The sequence below is a fragment of the Podarcis raffonei genome, chromosome 16 (genome assembly GCF_027172205.1).
Source record: "Podarcis raffonei isolate rPodRaf1 chromosome 16, rPodRaf1.pri, whole genome shotgun sequence".
Taxonomy (NCBI): Eukaryota; Metazoa; Chordata; class Lepidosauria; order Squamata; family Lacertidae; genus Podarcis; species Podarcis raffonei.
The window spans coordinates 25,866,396-25,881,511 of record NC_070617.1 but is presented as its reverse complement, the minus strand read 5'-3'; the positions used below and the strand labels follow the sequence as shown (position 1 = coordinate 25,881,511).

Here is a 15,116-nt window from a genome sequence, read left to right as displayed (position 1 = left end):
GAAGGGACCCTGTGGGTCATCTAGTCCAACCCCCTGCAATGCAGGAATCTTTTGCCCAACACGGGGCTCGAACCCATAACCCCGAGATTAAGAGTCTCATGCTCTACCGACTGAGCTATCCCAGCTATAAATGTCAAGGTTGCCACTTTTTTTTATAGTGTTCATGGGAGCCATTTAAAGCATGGCAGGACAGCCATTGGGGATCCCCAGATCCTGCTGGACTATAACTCTGTAGCTTGTTAAGGGCACTGAGAGTTGCTAGGAGACTCCTATTCATCTCCCAGTTGCTGGAAATCATGGGAGGGAAGAGTGCTCCTGTGTTCGAATCCTGCCTGCAGGTTCCAACAGGCATCTGGTTGGCCACTATGAGAAAAGGATGCTGGGCCTTCTTCTTCAGTTCTTATGCAAAAGCACCTAGCCATGGCAGCGAATCATTTCACCTGTTGTGTCTGAATAAGCAAAGGCTTTCTCCGTTCAGTTTTGTGTGTGTGTCCTCTCACCAGTTATGTGTGTGTGTTGCTGCTTGTCAAACATCCTCAAAATAGCTTAAACTGCAGAGGATTTTTTATCTTACAGCAGAATCTCTCTCTCTCTCTCTCTCTCTCTCTCTCTCTCTCTCTCTCTCTCTCTCTCCTCACACACAAATTCATGACAGAAAACTGTGCAAGGGTTATTCTGAGATGGAGCCAATATCTGATATCAGTCCCCCTTCTGTCTCTTTTCCTCTCCCTCCTCCCTACCTCTTCAAGAAGCCTGTTTGTTTATAAGACCATGATGTCAGGCTCTGGTTTAGTTTAGTTTCTTGCTCGGGGTGTCATCCCCCCCCCGCATTTCTCCCTTTTCCAGTCATAATTACTGGCATTTATCCAGCAATCTGTGACTTATTTCCCACCCCCCAATTCCAAAACTTGACAGCATTTCAGTGCAAACTTCTCCTGATAAACACATTTTTGTATGCAGCCTTGGCACATTTTTGCAAGCTATTTCCCTTAATAATATGATGCATGTTAATTTTCACTAATTTTTAATGCACATTTTCCACTGATACATGTCTTAATTGGTTGGTTGCTGGAAACCTCAGGAGAGAGTGCTGTTGTGCTCAGATCCTGCTTGTGAGTTTTTTGTTAGGCCACTGAAAACAGGAGGCTGGACTGGATGGGCCATGGGTCTGATCAAGCAGGCCTGAAACTGGTGAATGTTAAGACACCTTGCAAAATATCAGTTGAAATAGTAATTTTATTGTTTATTTTTTAAAAAAACAAACAAACCCAATACTGCTTAATATCATTAAAAAATCTCTAAAGTGCTTTACAGGAAAAACAAACAAGCAACAATAATAACAATTAAAACAGCAATGATTTCACTTAATATTTTGAGCTGCTAATCTCTTTCAGAAAGAATTACTGCACTGTTCTGAGTTGAAAAGCTTTTGTGCCCAGGCTAATTCTGGGGAATAATTTTCTCCAATTCATTGGCGCTAATTGATACGGATAGATACAAAATATAGACTACGATATATAATATGCAGTTGAAAACATTGACATTAGGATCCATGGAGGGGCTGGGGGGGGAGGTCTTGGAATTCAGAGAAATCTCTTTATATGGAAATGTATTTCGTTTTGTTATAAATTTATATTTGGAAAATCAAATAAAAACGATTAAAAAAAAGATATTGTAATCCCATTTGCACAGGCAGTTAAACTTATTTAGCTGTAGTAATTTGGTATAAAGCTTATGTGATCATTAAATGACAAAAAAGGCAAACATTCAATAAGATCATCATATATATATATATATATATATATATACACACACACACACACACACACACACACACACACACACCGTATTTTTCGCTCTGTAAGACACACTTTTCCCCTCCTAAAAAGTAAGGGGGAATGTGTGTGCGTCTTATGGAGCGAATGCAGGTGGGAGGCTCTGCTCAGCGCTTCCTTTAAAGAGCCGCGTGGAGCGTGTGTGTGGCTCTTGGGGGCTTTTCCCCGAGGAAGGAGAGGGGCTGCCCTTCTCCCTCCTGGGGAAAAGCCCCCAAGAGCTGCACACACGCTCCGCGAGCTCTATAAAGGGGGCACGGCTCTTGGGGGAGCCTTCCTCCCGCTGTCCTCAAAAGACTTCGCGCGGATATCCCAGAAGCAGCGATCCTGCTTGCTGTTCTGGCTTCAGCCTTCACCCCCCTGCCCGGGAGAGGCTGCCCGCGGCTAACCCATAAGCCAGGACAGTAAGAGGCTATCCCAGAAGCCAGATCCCGCTGGCTGTCCTGGCTTCTGGGATTCAGAATATTTTTTTTTTCTTGTTTTCCTCCTCCAAAAACTAGGTGCGTCTTATGGTCTGGTGAGTCTTATAGAGCGAAAAATACGGTATATACTTGGTCCATCCAGCTCCATATTGCCTATGCGGAGTAGCAGCAACTTTCCAGGGTTTCAGGCAGGGAGTTTTTTCCCAAGCCATACCCGGAGATGCCAAGGAATATGTACCTGGGAATTTCTGCATGCAAAGCAGTTGCTCTACCACTGAGCAGAGCCCAGGGTCGGGAGGGACATTGGACCATGAAGTATAACGGAGAGGGTTTCTCTTTGCTTCCGCAGTTGAAGTGAAAATCGAAGTGGTGCTGCCAGAGAAGGAGAGAGCCAAGGAGGAGATGTCGCCCAACGGGAAAGCCAGCCCCATCATCTACAAAGCCAATGGCACTTCTCGCCATTTCCAGCTCGAGGAATACCCGGTTGCCATCAACCCCTACCGGAACCTGAAGGATGTGGTTGAAGCCTCTGTTTGTTATGTGAAGGACCTCGACAATGGACAGTGAGTGTAGAGCAGGAGTCAGCAAACTTTTTCAGCAGGGGGCCAGTCCACTGTCCCTCAGACCTTGTGGGGGGCCGGACTATATTTTTTTATGGGGGAGGGGATGAACAAATTCCTATTCCCCACAAATAATCCAGAGATGCATTTTAAATAAAAGCACACATTCTACTCATGTACAAACACCAGACAGGCCCCACAAATAACCCAGAGGTGCATTTTAAATAAAAGGACACATTCTACTCATGTAAAAACATGCTGATTCCCGGACCATCCGTGGGCCGGATTTGGAAGGCGATTGGGCCGGATCCGGCCCCAGGCTAAAGTTTGCCTACCCATGGTGTAGAGCAACAACGTATCTTAGGCACATTGCGACTGTTACCATACTGAGATTTCACTGATGGAAACAGGGACAACAGCAACAATAATAGTAATACCCTTCTAAATTGCAACCCAGCCAAGATGTGTGGGGTATAAATAACAAAATTATGATTACTATTATTATTAAATCAGGACATTTCCAATATTTTTATCTCTGCAAAATCCTTCAATCCAGTTGTGGTTTGCTTAAATTTGGACCTAGAAAGTCCAGTGGGGGATATTTTTTTTTAACTTAGCCAACAGATTCCTGTCCCATGTCACCATGTGCATTTTGAAACTCCTCTCATCTTCAAAACTGGTTTGCTATCTGATGTGAGGCACTGGTGTTTGATAAGTCTAAACCCCAATGCTTCCCTAGGTATACAGAGCTACACCTGTGTGGGTTTTTGTTCCAGACTTCCTTCAAATATCAATGGTAGGGTTTTTTGTTTTGTTTTGTTTTACCATTTGTCTGTTTTGTCATAATGAAATTACACACACTTTGCCTTTCTTTGTCTTGAATTATAGCAGAGTTTCCTGTACGCCCCCCCCTTTCCCGGTGTGGGTTAATTCTTTGTATAATTCCTGACACTATTTCTATGAGGTGCATCTATTTTCATGTGTCTTTGCTGGAAGCCACCCAGAGTGGCTGGGGCAATCCTGTTCGATGGGTGGGATATAAATAATAAAATAATAATAATAATAATAATAATAATAATAATAATAATAATAATAATAATAAATTATTATTATACCCTACCCATTTGACTGGGTTGCTCCAGCCACTCTGAACAGCTTCCAGTATGTATATATAGAGAGAAAACATAAGAATAAAACATTAAACAATAAAAAAACCTTCCCTATACAGGGCTGCCTTCAGATGTCATCTAAAGATTGTATAGTTACTTATCTCCTTGGCTTGGGGATCGTGTAACTCCATACCCTCCAACATTTCTTTGATGAAAATAGGGACGTCCTAAGGAAAAGTAGGGCATTTCGGGATCAATTCAGAAACTGGGACGGCTTTTGCAGATCTGTAAACACTTGGCGGGTCCATGTTATATACCACCTGTCCCTCCTTATTTGCAAGTTAGCACATGAGATTTTCATTTAAATCAGCGTTTTCTTTTCCTTTTCCTTCTTTTCTTTCCCCTTCTCTTTCTTTTGGTGATATCTCCAGCTTAGGTGGTTTACATGCAATTTATCTCTTGAAGATAGAGCAGTATTTATAGTCCCATTCTGCAGATCAGGAGACTGAGGGATCATCCTGTCTTCACATTTCTAGGCACAGGTCTGGGCTTTCCAGGTCTGTGTCCAAGTGCTTTCTTTTTTTGCCCCCGCAAAAACCTGCTCTTTACTGCTAAATTGGAACAAACAGCAATCCCTGGGAAACCTAAATTACCATTTGCTCCGATTCAGCAGTAAAGACTGAGTTTTCCTGCGGAACGCGGCAGGCCAAAAGGAAAAAAAAAGTCATTGGATACGGACCAGGAAAGTGCAGACTTGTGCCTAGAAAGTGTGGGGCAAAAGGAAAATGTGGATAAGCTCCGAGACTGAAAGAGAGAAGCCTGAAGCCATCTCACAAGATTTGAGGCGAGATTTGAACTGTGGGCCTTCCTGGTACCTGGCTCCATTGCTTAACCACAGAAGGGCTCCATGTGATTCTCATTCTCAGCAGAACATCCTTGACTTTGCTAGGCTCCCTGTTAATCATGCAAATGTAAAACTCAGGTTTCCTTTGAGAAAATATTGATGCTGTTTTAATTCTGCCTATCCAGGATGCGAGAGGTGGATCTGGGCTGCGGGAAAGCGCTTCTGGTCAAAGAAAACGGGGAGTTCTATGCCATGGGCCACAAATGTCCTCACTATGGTGCTCCGTTGGTGAAAGGTCAGTTTGCCCTATTATGAAAATGACACGTGTTCATTAAAAAAAAATCTTTTTATAAAACTGCAGGCTTGGGGAGTCCTTGTGCTTTCTGCGATTCTGTCACGGGAGTGCTGGGAAAGGTCGGAATGTGACTTGCAGAATGCAGAATCTCGGCTTTCGTTTTTAAAAATAAACATGCAAGTTTCTAGCCCTCAAGACGTGCTTGAAAGTGTTTGGGCAACAGCTGTTGAAGGCTTGGATGGGTGGCTGAAAAGAGTATTGTGAAGGCTTGATATCAGTAGCAGGGAGATGCTGCCACACTAAAATATTGGGTTCTTACAACTGTGGGTGTTCTGTGGTACCTCCAACAGTTCCAGTTCCATAGGGCTGGGAATGTCCCCTGCCTGAAACCCTGGAGAGCTGCTGCCAGTCATAATAATAATAATAATAATAATAATAATAATAATAATAATAATAATAATAATTATTATTTATACCCCGCCCATCTGGCTGGGTTTCCCCAGCCACTCTGGGCGGCTTCCGACAAAACACTAAAATACAATAACCTATCAAACATTAAAAGCTTCCCTAAACAGGGCTGCCTTCAGATGTCTTCTAAAAGTTTGGTAGTTATTTTTCTCTTTGACATCTGGTGGGAGGGCGTTCGGGGGGGGGGTGCCACTACCGAGAAGGCCCTCTGCCTAGTTCTTTGTAACTTGGCTTCTCACAGTGAGGGAACCGCCATAAGGCCCTCGGCGCTGGACCTCAGTGTCCGGGCAGAACGTCAGTGTAGACAACACTGAAGAAGATGGGCCAATGACAGCTTCCTATGTTCCCATGTAGACTCATTTCGACTTGTGTTCCTAACCTCCTTCCTGCAGGGGTTTTGTCCAAAGGACGTGTGCGTTGTCCCTGGCACGGGGCTTGCTTTAACATTGGCACAGGTGACATTGAAGACTATCCAGGCCTGGACAGCTTGCCGAAATTTCAGGTAAGACCTCCAGGGTTAAGCCACAGCACTGCTTTGAGAATGGCACAGCAGGGTAATCACAGTCTCCAGCATCTGCCCAGGGTTTGGGGTGCCCAGGGGACAGGATGCCTTTATTGAGGTCCCTTTGTCCCAGAAAGGGTAGAAGGATTCTTTACTGGTTAGTCTGGTCTGTGCAAACTTGAGTTTGGTGTTCAAGGTGCCGCAGTAGAGATCATTCTGTCTGTAATTCAAGGGTTAACTCTGTTAGCGTTGAAGTCAGTTAGCCAAGAGGGAGAGAGGGGTGGAGATGTTTTCTGGCTTAGCAACCAGGCAGAGTGGCATGATGTTCCCTAAGGTAACACTCTGATTGGCTATGTGGCACTGAGGGAGTTTCTCCTCTGTATGTTAGGTGGAATGTCTCTCTGCTACGTAGAAGACCTGAAGTAAGAAAGATAAAAACCGCTCTTTTAATTTCTCTTCAACTTATACACCATTTTGTTCATGTTCTTTGGGGCACTTTTATATGACAGTTTGCAGGTGTGAATTGCTTTTGGTGGGGGGATGTGTGTGAGGCATTTTGCCAGTCTGTCTGAATCTTATTTGACATTATTATTATTATTATTATTATTATTATTATTATTATTATTATTACTATACCGCCCTTCATCATAAGATCTCAGGGTGGTTCACAGAAAAAAAATACAGGATAAAAACCCATAAATAATCAAAACAATTATGAAAAACTTTGATAATAAAACCATTTTTAAAAAGAGAAATCAATTTATATTCCTAGGTGAAAATCGAGAAGGAGAAAGTGTACATCAGAGCAAGCAAACAGGTGAGATGACCACTGAGATCCCTATAAGGTGAAACCTTACAGCATGTGCCTAAGACTCTTTTGTTGTTGTTTAGTCATGTCCGACTCTTTGTGACCCCCTGGACCAGAGCACGCCAGGCACTCCTGTCTTCTGCTGCCTCCCGCAGTCTGGTCAAACTCATGCTGGTAGCTTCAAGAACACTGTCCCACCATCTCGTCCTCTGTCGTCCCCTTCTCCTTGTGGCCTCCATCTTTCCCAACATCAGGGTCTTTTCCAGGGAGTCTTCTCTTTTCATGAGGTGGCCAAAGTATTGGAGCCTCAGCTTCAGGATCTGTCCTTCCAGTGAGCACTCAGGGCTGATTTCCTTCAGAATGGAGAGGTTTGATCTTCTTGCAGTCCATGGGACTCTCAAGAGTCTCCTCCAGCACCATAATTCAAAAGCATCAATTCTTCAGCGATCAGCCTTCTTTATGGTCCAGCTCTCACTTCCATACATCACTACTGGGAAAACCATAGCTTTAACTATACGGACCTTTGTTGGCAAGGTGATGTGTCTGCTTTTTAAGATGCTGTCTAGGTTTGTCATTGCTTTTCTCCCAAGAAGCAGGCATCTTTTAATTTTGTGGCTGCTGTTACCATCTGCAGTGATCATGGTGGACCAAGTAAAGCCTCTTTACTCAGAAGTAAATCCCACTGAGTCCAATGGAACTTGCTGCTAAGTAAGAACAAATGGGTTGTGCCAGTACAGAGCGTCGCCCAAAGCCAAAACTTTCTCAGGGATGCTTCTCCTGACCAAAAACAATGTGTGTGTGAGTTGGCAGAGGAGTCGCAGAACTGTTGATTTGGACGGGACCTCGCGGGTCATCTAGTCCAACCCCCTGCAATGGGGGGAATCGCAGAAGTGTGAAAGGTTTTCACTGACACCGTCTTCTTAATGGCCCCCTTCAGGCTCTTCAGACGCAGAGGAGGACCAAGGTGATGGCCAAATGCATCTCCCTCAGCAACTACAACATCAGCAGCACAAACGTACTCATCATCGGGGCAGGTACCGTGAGCCAGAGTTGGCTCCAAAAGCAGTCTGGGGTGGGATGGAGAGCAGCTGTTGGGTGAGGGGTGGCTTCACTGAAGAGACGGCACCCCCTTCAGGTCAGTTGCTGTACTGCAGGGAGGTTGGACCTTTTCCAGCTCGAGGGCCACATTGGCTGCTGGGAAACATTCCGAGGGCCAGAAGTCAGTGGTGGGCGGGGCCAGAGGCAAAACTGGGCGGAGCATTAGATGTGAATTTTGCCATTATTGTTGCTGCTGTTGTTATCATTATTTTATTTTATATACCGCTCAGGTTGCAAAACGGTTTGCAACTATACATTCAATCCCTAATTAAAACACCAGGCGATCCTCATTTTGTATGGGGGGAACGTTCTGGACCCCCACGCATGTCAATGGGGCCTGTATAAAGCATATTACCCCACTCCACCCCCCCATTCTGCCATTTTAGTGACATTTTAGGGGTGTTTTAGCCATGTTTCGCGGTTCGGCGCCATGCCCGCATGTGTGATCGCGCATCAGTCGGACGCGCATCAATTGGCCGTTGCCTGTACACAATAGCATCAAGGCATTCTAAATCAAAATATACAATTTATTTATTTTATGTCGTGGTTAGAGTGTCAGGCTTGGGCCTGGGAGAGCAGGGTTTGAATGCCGCCACTCAACTAATGAAACTCACTGGGCGTGACTAGGGACCAATCACTGCCTAATCAACCTCACAGGGTTGTTGTGAGGAATAAAAATGAGGAGGGGAGAACGACATACATCACCTTGCTCTCTTTGGAGAAAAAAGGTGGGAATAATAATAATAATAATAATAATAATAATAATAATAATAATACACGAACAAATACACTTCTTTCACAGGCCCCGCAGGACTGGTGTGTGCGGAGACGTTACGGCAAGAAGGCTTCTCGGATAGGATTGTGATGTGCACAATGGACAGGAACTTGCCCTATGACAGACCCAAACTAAGTAAGGTTGGTATTCTCCAGTTCGTTCTCCTTGTATCCTAAACTTGGTGGAGGGCAAATCCTAATTGAGCGAGAGCTAACGTGGTGCCATCTAGACATTGTCGGACTACAAATCCCATCAGCCAGCGTGGCCGATGGTCAGGGATGATGGGAGTTGTAGTCCAGCAATATCTGGAAATCCCCATTTCGGCTACCACTGGCATAAGCTCTTGTAGACTACAGTCCTCTCCAGCAGATGCACAAAGTTTTATCTTGAGTTACCAGACTATAATAAGATGATATCGAATTATAAAGAGGTGAAGGAAGAAGTGGGACATTTGTCCTGCGATTTGCAGGCATAGGTCTGAGAGCTTCTTCTTTCGTCCTGCTGTTTTTCCTTAGAAAACTCTTTTGTTTACTGCTGAATCGGAACAAACATGAACCGGGTTTTCTGCAGATGGACATTTGTTCTGATTCAGCACTAAACAGCAAGATGCAGCTGCAAATTCAACATCTTAAGTGGGTTTTAAGTATCATTATTAAAACATAATATTCCAGTTATAATCAAATTTCTTCACTTTTCTTAATGTTCTACATCCCATTTATTTAAATAAATCCTAATTTAATCCTAGGCCTATTTGGTACTTTCAAGTAACTTCTAATTTTTAATATTACAATATTTATTCAAATAGTCCTTAAATTTTCTCCAATCTTCTTGATATTCCTCTTCTTTCTGGTCACGGATTCTTCCAGTAAGGTCAGCTAGCTCCAGAAAGTCCATCATCTTCACCTGCCATTCTTCCAGACGCTGAAAAGAGTACAGTGGTACCTCGGGTTACATACGCTTCAGGTTACATATGCTTCAGATTACAGACTCCGCTTACCCAGAAATAGTGCTTCAGGTTGAGAACTTTGCTTCAGGATGAGAACAGAAATCGTGCTCCGGCGGCGCAGCAGCAGCAGGGGGCCCCATTAGCTAAAGTGGTGCTTCAGGTTAAGAACAGTTTCAGGTTAAGAATGGACCTCCGGAACGAATTAAGTACTTAACCCGAGGTACCACTGTACTACATTATATAAATGGGGCACTAGATGGCAATGGTGAGCTCATGGCAAATTCAATTTTTTTTCACGCTGAAAAAAAAAGCATTTTCATACACACACACACACACACACACACACACACACACATATATGCATCTAGATTCTACCGAGGTTTTCCTGGGGAAAGCAGTGAGATAAAATAAAAACCTGTGTCTTGAAATCATGTGTCTTGAAATCAAGCACTCTTCCAACTTCCTCCCTCAGCTCTGTGTAAGGAGGAAGTTGGAGCAAGGATGCTCTCAGTGGCGGAATTTGGGCTCTCAGATTTCAGCGATGCCCTGTGCCCCCACCTCTTACGCTCCATTCCACAGCATTGTTGTGGGGCCCAGTTCAGCCAAACTAGCTGCATCTATCTGCTCCCAGTTCTTTTCGAGGCTCAGATGAATACCATTGGATCTGACTTTTGAAGTGTCTATGTCCACATGTTCTTTCTTTCAGTCTCTTGAGGGGTGGGCTATAGGGGGGCTGATCTGGTGCGGGGGGTGGGGGGGGAGGGAAGTGATCAGAAGGGGTGAACAGTCATTCAAATATCCAAAAGTACCCTCTGGGTCAAAAAATAATAACCAGCAACCCCTGCTTTTGCTAAGGACAAAAATGGGTTTTTGTTTCAGTCGATGGATTCTCACCCTGATCAGATTGCCTTGCGACCAAAGGAATTTTTTCGTACATATGACATCGAGGTCCTGACAGAAATGCAGGTGTGTGTGTGTCTGTGTACAAGGGGTGGAAGTTTTGTATTAGTGATATTCTATACTCCCAGTTTGAATTCTCAGCTTTCGTCGGGAGCTGCCTCATACCGTGTAAAACCATTGCTTCCATCTAGCTCAGTGTTGTTTACACTGGCCGGTAGCAACCCTTCCAGGGTTTTTCAGGCGGAGGGCTCTCCCAACCCTAGCCCTAGAGATGCTGATGGGCACTGAACCCGGGACCTTCTGCACAGTTCGGTCCTTAGCTTATTACGTTTTCGGATGTTCCTTAAGATGTTCTGTTGAATGATCCTTTGGGAATTGTTTCAGGTGGTGGCTGTGGACGTCAAGAACAAGACAGCTGTATTCAAGGACGGGTTTAAAATGGAGTATAACAAACTGCTACTTGCCACTGGGAGCATGTAAGTGACGAGCAGGAAGTTTTTGGGCACCCAAAGTTTTGACTTAATTTATTAATTTATTATGTATTATTTGCTTCATTTATATACCACCTTTATCTCCCAAGGTCTCACGGTGTATATAGTTCTCCTCCCCACATTCCATACTCACAACAGCCCTGTGAGGTATTAATAATCTGGCTGGGTTTCCCCAGCCACTCTGGGTGGCTCCCAACAGAATATTAAAAACACAATAAAACATCAAACATTAAAAACTTCCTGATACAGGACTGCCTTTAGATGTTTTCTAAAGGTCAGATAAGGGACGCAGGTGGCGCTGTGGGTTAAACCACAGAGCCTAGGACTTGCCGATCAGAAGGTCGGCAGTTCGAATCCCTGCGACGGGGTGAGCTCCCATTGCTCGGTCGCAGCTCCTGCCAACCTAGCAGTTCGAAAGCACGTCAAAGTACAAGTAGATAAATAGGTACCACTCCAGTGGGAAGGTAAACGGCGTTTCCGTGTGCTGCTCTGGTTCGCCAGAAGCGGCTTAGTCTTGCTGGCCACATGACCCGGAAGCTGTCTGCGGACAAACGGCGGCTCCCTCGGCCAATAAAGCACGATGAGCGCCGCAACCCCAGAGTTGGTCACGACTGGACCTAATGGTCAGGGGTCCCTTTACCTTTACCTAAAGGTCAGATAGTTGTTTATTTCCTTGACATCTGATGGGAGGGCATTCCACAGGGTGGGTGCCACTACCGAGAAGGCCCTCTGCCTGGTTCCCTGTAACCTCACTTCTTGCAGGGAGGGAACCACCAGAAGACCCTCAGAGGAGGACCTCGGTGTCTGGGGCTGAATGATGGGGGTGGAGACGCTCCTTCGAGTAGGTTAGGCTAAGAGATGTTGGCTGGCCCAAGGTCACCTAGTGAGCTTCGTGACTTGAGAGGGGATTCGAACCCTGCTCTCCCAGTCCAACACTCTAACCATTAACAGCACATTGGTTGTGAGCTCTCTTTCTGTGGTGCGTTGAATGCAGCACAGGAAAGTATGAGACTGCCATATACTTAGATCATTGGCCCATTTAGCTCAGTATAGTCCACACTGACTGGCAGCAGCGGCCGTCGAGCGCTTCAGGCTGGGAGTCTCTCTCAGCCCTACCCAGAGATGCCATTAGGGATTGGACCTGGACCTTCTGCATTCCAAGCAGGTGCTCTACCTATGTGGAACTACCAAGACTTTGGGGCCACCTTGGATTGCCTGTGTATTTTGAAGTCGTTTTTTCTGTGATCGGTATCCACATTACAAAATCTGGACGTCTGCCAGACTTTGATCTTGTAGAATTCTGTTTTGGCTACAGTCTTGCTCTGCCATCACATCTTTCCAGGCCCAAAACCCTTAGCTGCAAAGGCAAGGAAGTGGAGAACGTTTTTAACATCCGGACGGTGGAGGATGCCAACCGAGTGGTGAAGCTAGCCACCAGCAAGAACGCCGTGGTTGTTGGAGCCTCTTTCCTGGGTGAGCCTCTCTCTGCAAGGAAGGACGGGCAGATCAAAGAATTTACCGTATTTTTTGCTCTATAGGACGCACTTTTCCCACTCCAAAAATTAAGGGGAAATGTGTGTGCGTCCTATGGGGCGAATGCAGGCTCCTTGGCTTCAGCGATAGCAACACGAAGCCTTCGAAGCGCAGAGGGAGCGCTCCCTCCACACTCTGGAGGCGTCGCGTTGCTTTCGCTGAAGCTTGGAGAGCGAGAGGGGTCAGTGCGCACCGACCCCTCTCGCTCTCCAGGCTTCAGGGATAGCCTCCTGAAGCCTTTGGAGCGCAGCGGGAACTCGTGCTGCGCTCCGAAGGCTTCGGGTTCCTTTTGCTGAAGCTGGAAGAGCAAGAGTCTCCTGGCTTCAGCAGAGAGGGAGAGCTGCGCAGCGCCCCTTCAGCCAAGCGGGAGGAGAAATGGAAGGGGCTCCGTTTCTCCTGCCGCTTCGCTGAAGAGGCGCTGAGCAGAGAGGGGGAGAATTTTTTTTTCTTGTTCTCCACCTCTAAAACAAGGTGTGTCCTATGGTCGGGTTCGTCCTATAGAGCGAAAAATACGGTACATACCCAGGATAAGGCTTGGCCTGCCTACATTTTTTACTAATTGCACAAAACAAATGAAATACTGTGAAAATCCCTGAAACGAGAAGTAATCGACTAGAAATTTTATCTTATGGAAATAAAAGAAATAATAAAAATCAAAAAGTTTAAGGAAAAAATTAGAAAAACCTAAAATTGAACAAAGCCTTAATGGGATGCCGGCTGCAAACGGAATTTACAAAAAAGGGTTTGGAAACCGAAATGGCAAGTTTTAGACAAGTTTTAGAAATGCTCCCATAGTCTAGATGTTACTGCTGATGTTAAAGATAAGTCTTTACCCCTTTTTTGTAAATTCAGTAATAGAAACTTTACCTTTGAGTCCTCAATCCTTTATTATTGCGCTTTGCTTCACCTAGGTCGAGCTAGGATTATAATACTTCAGAATTTTTGGGAGTTCTACCCCCTTTTTTGAATTTTGGTCATTTAAGGTTTATGATTTTTCTATTTCCTTCTGAGGAAACTGAATAGTTCAGTGAAACAAGGTTTGCAGCCGGCATCCCGTTAAGGCTTTGCTCAATTTTAGGTTTTTCTAATTTTTTCCTTAAACTTTTTGATTTTTATTATTTAGTTTATTTCGATAAGATAATATTTCTAGTCAATTACTTCTCATTTCAGGGATTTTCACGGTATTTCATTTGTTTTGTGCAATTTCTCGGTTCCATGACTGTCTTTTTTCTACTACATTTTTGACCAGGGCTTTTCATATTTCTTGTTGCTGTTGGAACATATCCTGTTGGTCCCTATAGCAGAAAATGTGCTGGTTTTAGATGTTTTAAACTGTGGCGGGGTGAGGTAGGATTCGAACCCTAGTCCACATACTCTAATTACTAATTATACTGGTTCTATTTTAAATCCAGTTTGATACATTTATACACCTGACTGTGGATTATTACCATTTTTATTACCTCGTGAAAATTCATCAGCATTTTTATTGCACTTTCTCCTTCTTATTCTCTTACACAATTTGGTGTAATATATATGGGTGTTTTTTGTTTTGCAAAACAATATCTCCTTATGTAAAGCATGTTAGTATTATATTTTCACAAATATATGCATTTCTTTCATGCTTTCCCCTAATACAGTGGTACCTTGGGTTACATACACTTCAGGTTACATACGCTTCAGGTTACAGACTCCGCTAACCCAGAAATATTACCTCAGGTTAAGAACTTTGCTTCAGGATGAGAACAGAAATTGTGCTCTGGCAGCTCAGCAGCAGCAGGAGGCTCCATTAGCTAAAGTGGTGCTTCGGGTTAAGAACAGTTTCAGGTTAAGAACGGACCTCCGGAACGAATTAAGTACTTAACCCGAGGTACCACTGTATATGCTTTGCATATGCATAGTTGAAGAACTGCATCATAAAATTCAGGGAAGTGCGAATTTTCAATGGATGGTTATGCTTCATTTCACGTATTGTTTTGGGAAGTGCATTCCTTGGCATGGTTTCCTCCGTGGAAGGTTTTACTTTTTCTCATTTCTGTTTTCCAGGCATGGAGGTTGCTGCTTACCTCACGGAGAAGGCGCATTCCGTCTCTGTGGTGGAGCTGGAGGAAGTTCCCTTCAAGAAGTTCTTTGGGGAGAAGGTTGGCCGAGCCATCATGAAGGTAGCAACAGATATGGAAAGTTAACCTGTGAGAGCTCCTAGGATCATAGAATTGTAAAGGTGGAAGGGACCCTGAGCGGTTATTAAACCACTTCTTTAAAAAAAATATATATTTGGACCCGGCCGATATGGCCAACTATCGCCCAATCTCAAATCTTCCATTCTTGGAGATTCCATTCATATGTCAAGGAAATAAGCAACTATCTGACTTTTAGAAGACATCTGAAGGCAGCCCTAATAAGGGAAGTTTTTCAGGCTTGATGTTTTTATTATGTTTTTAGATATGCTGTAAGTCACACAGTGTGGTTAGGGAAACCCAGATGGGCAGGGTATAATAATAATAATAATAATAATAATAATAATAATAATAATAGT

General features: G+C 44.4%; 1 protein-coding gene across 4 annotated transcripts in view; it reads left to right on the top strand.

Annotated features, from left to right (window-relative positions):
- The window catches only part of AIFM3 (apoptosis inducing factor mitochondria associated 3), a 53,199-nt gene that overhangs the window by 25,366 nt on the left and 12,717 nt on the right, over positions 1–15,116 (top strand). For all 4 annotated transcript variants that reach the window (XM_053368025.1, XM_053368024.1, XM_053368026.1 and 1 more), the window contains 10 exons: positions 2,604–2,817; positions 4,953–5,062; positions 5,923–6,032; positions 6,805–6,849; positions 7,778–7,874; positions 8,741–8,853; positions 10,539–10,625; positions 10,944–11,035; positions 12,393–12,523; positions 14,627–14,742. In XM_053368025.1, the coding sequence (XP_053224000.1) occupies positions 2,604–2,817; positions 4,953–5,062; positions 5,923–6,032; positions 6,805–6,849; positions 7,778–7,874; positions 8,741–8,853; positions 10,539–10,625; positions 10,944–11,035; positions 12,393–12,523; positions 14,627–14,742 (1,115 nt within the window). The remainder of the gene's footprint in view (positions 1–2,603; positions 2,818–4,952; positions 5,063–5,922; positions 6,033–6,804; positions 6,850–7,777; positions 7,875–8,740; positions 8,854–10,538; positions 10,626–10,943; positions 11,036–12,392; positions 12,524–14,626; positions 14,743–15,116) is intronic.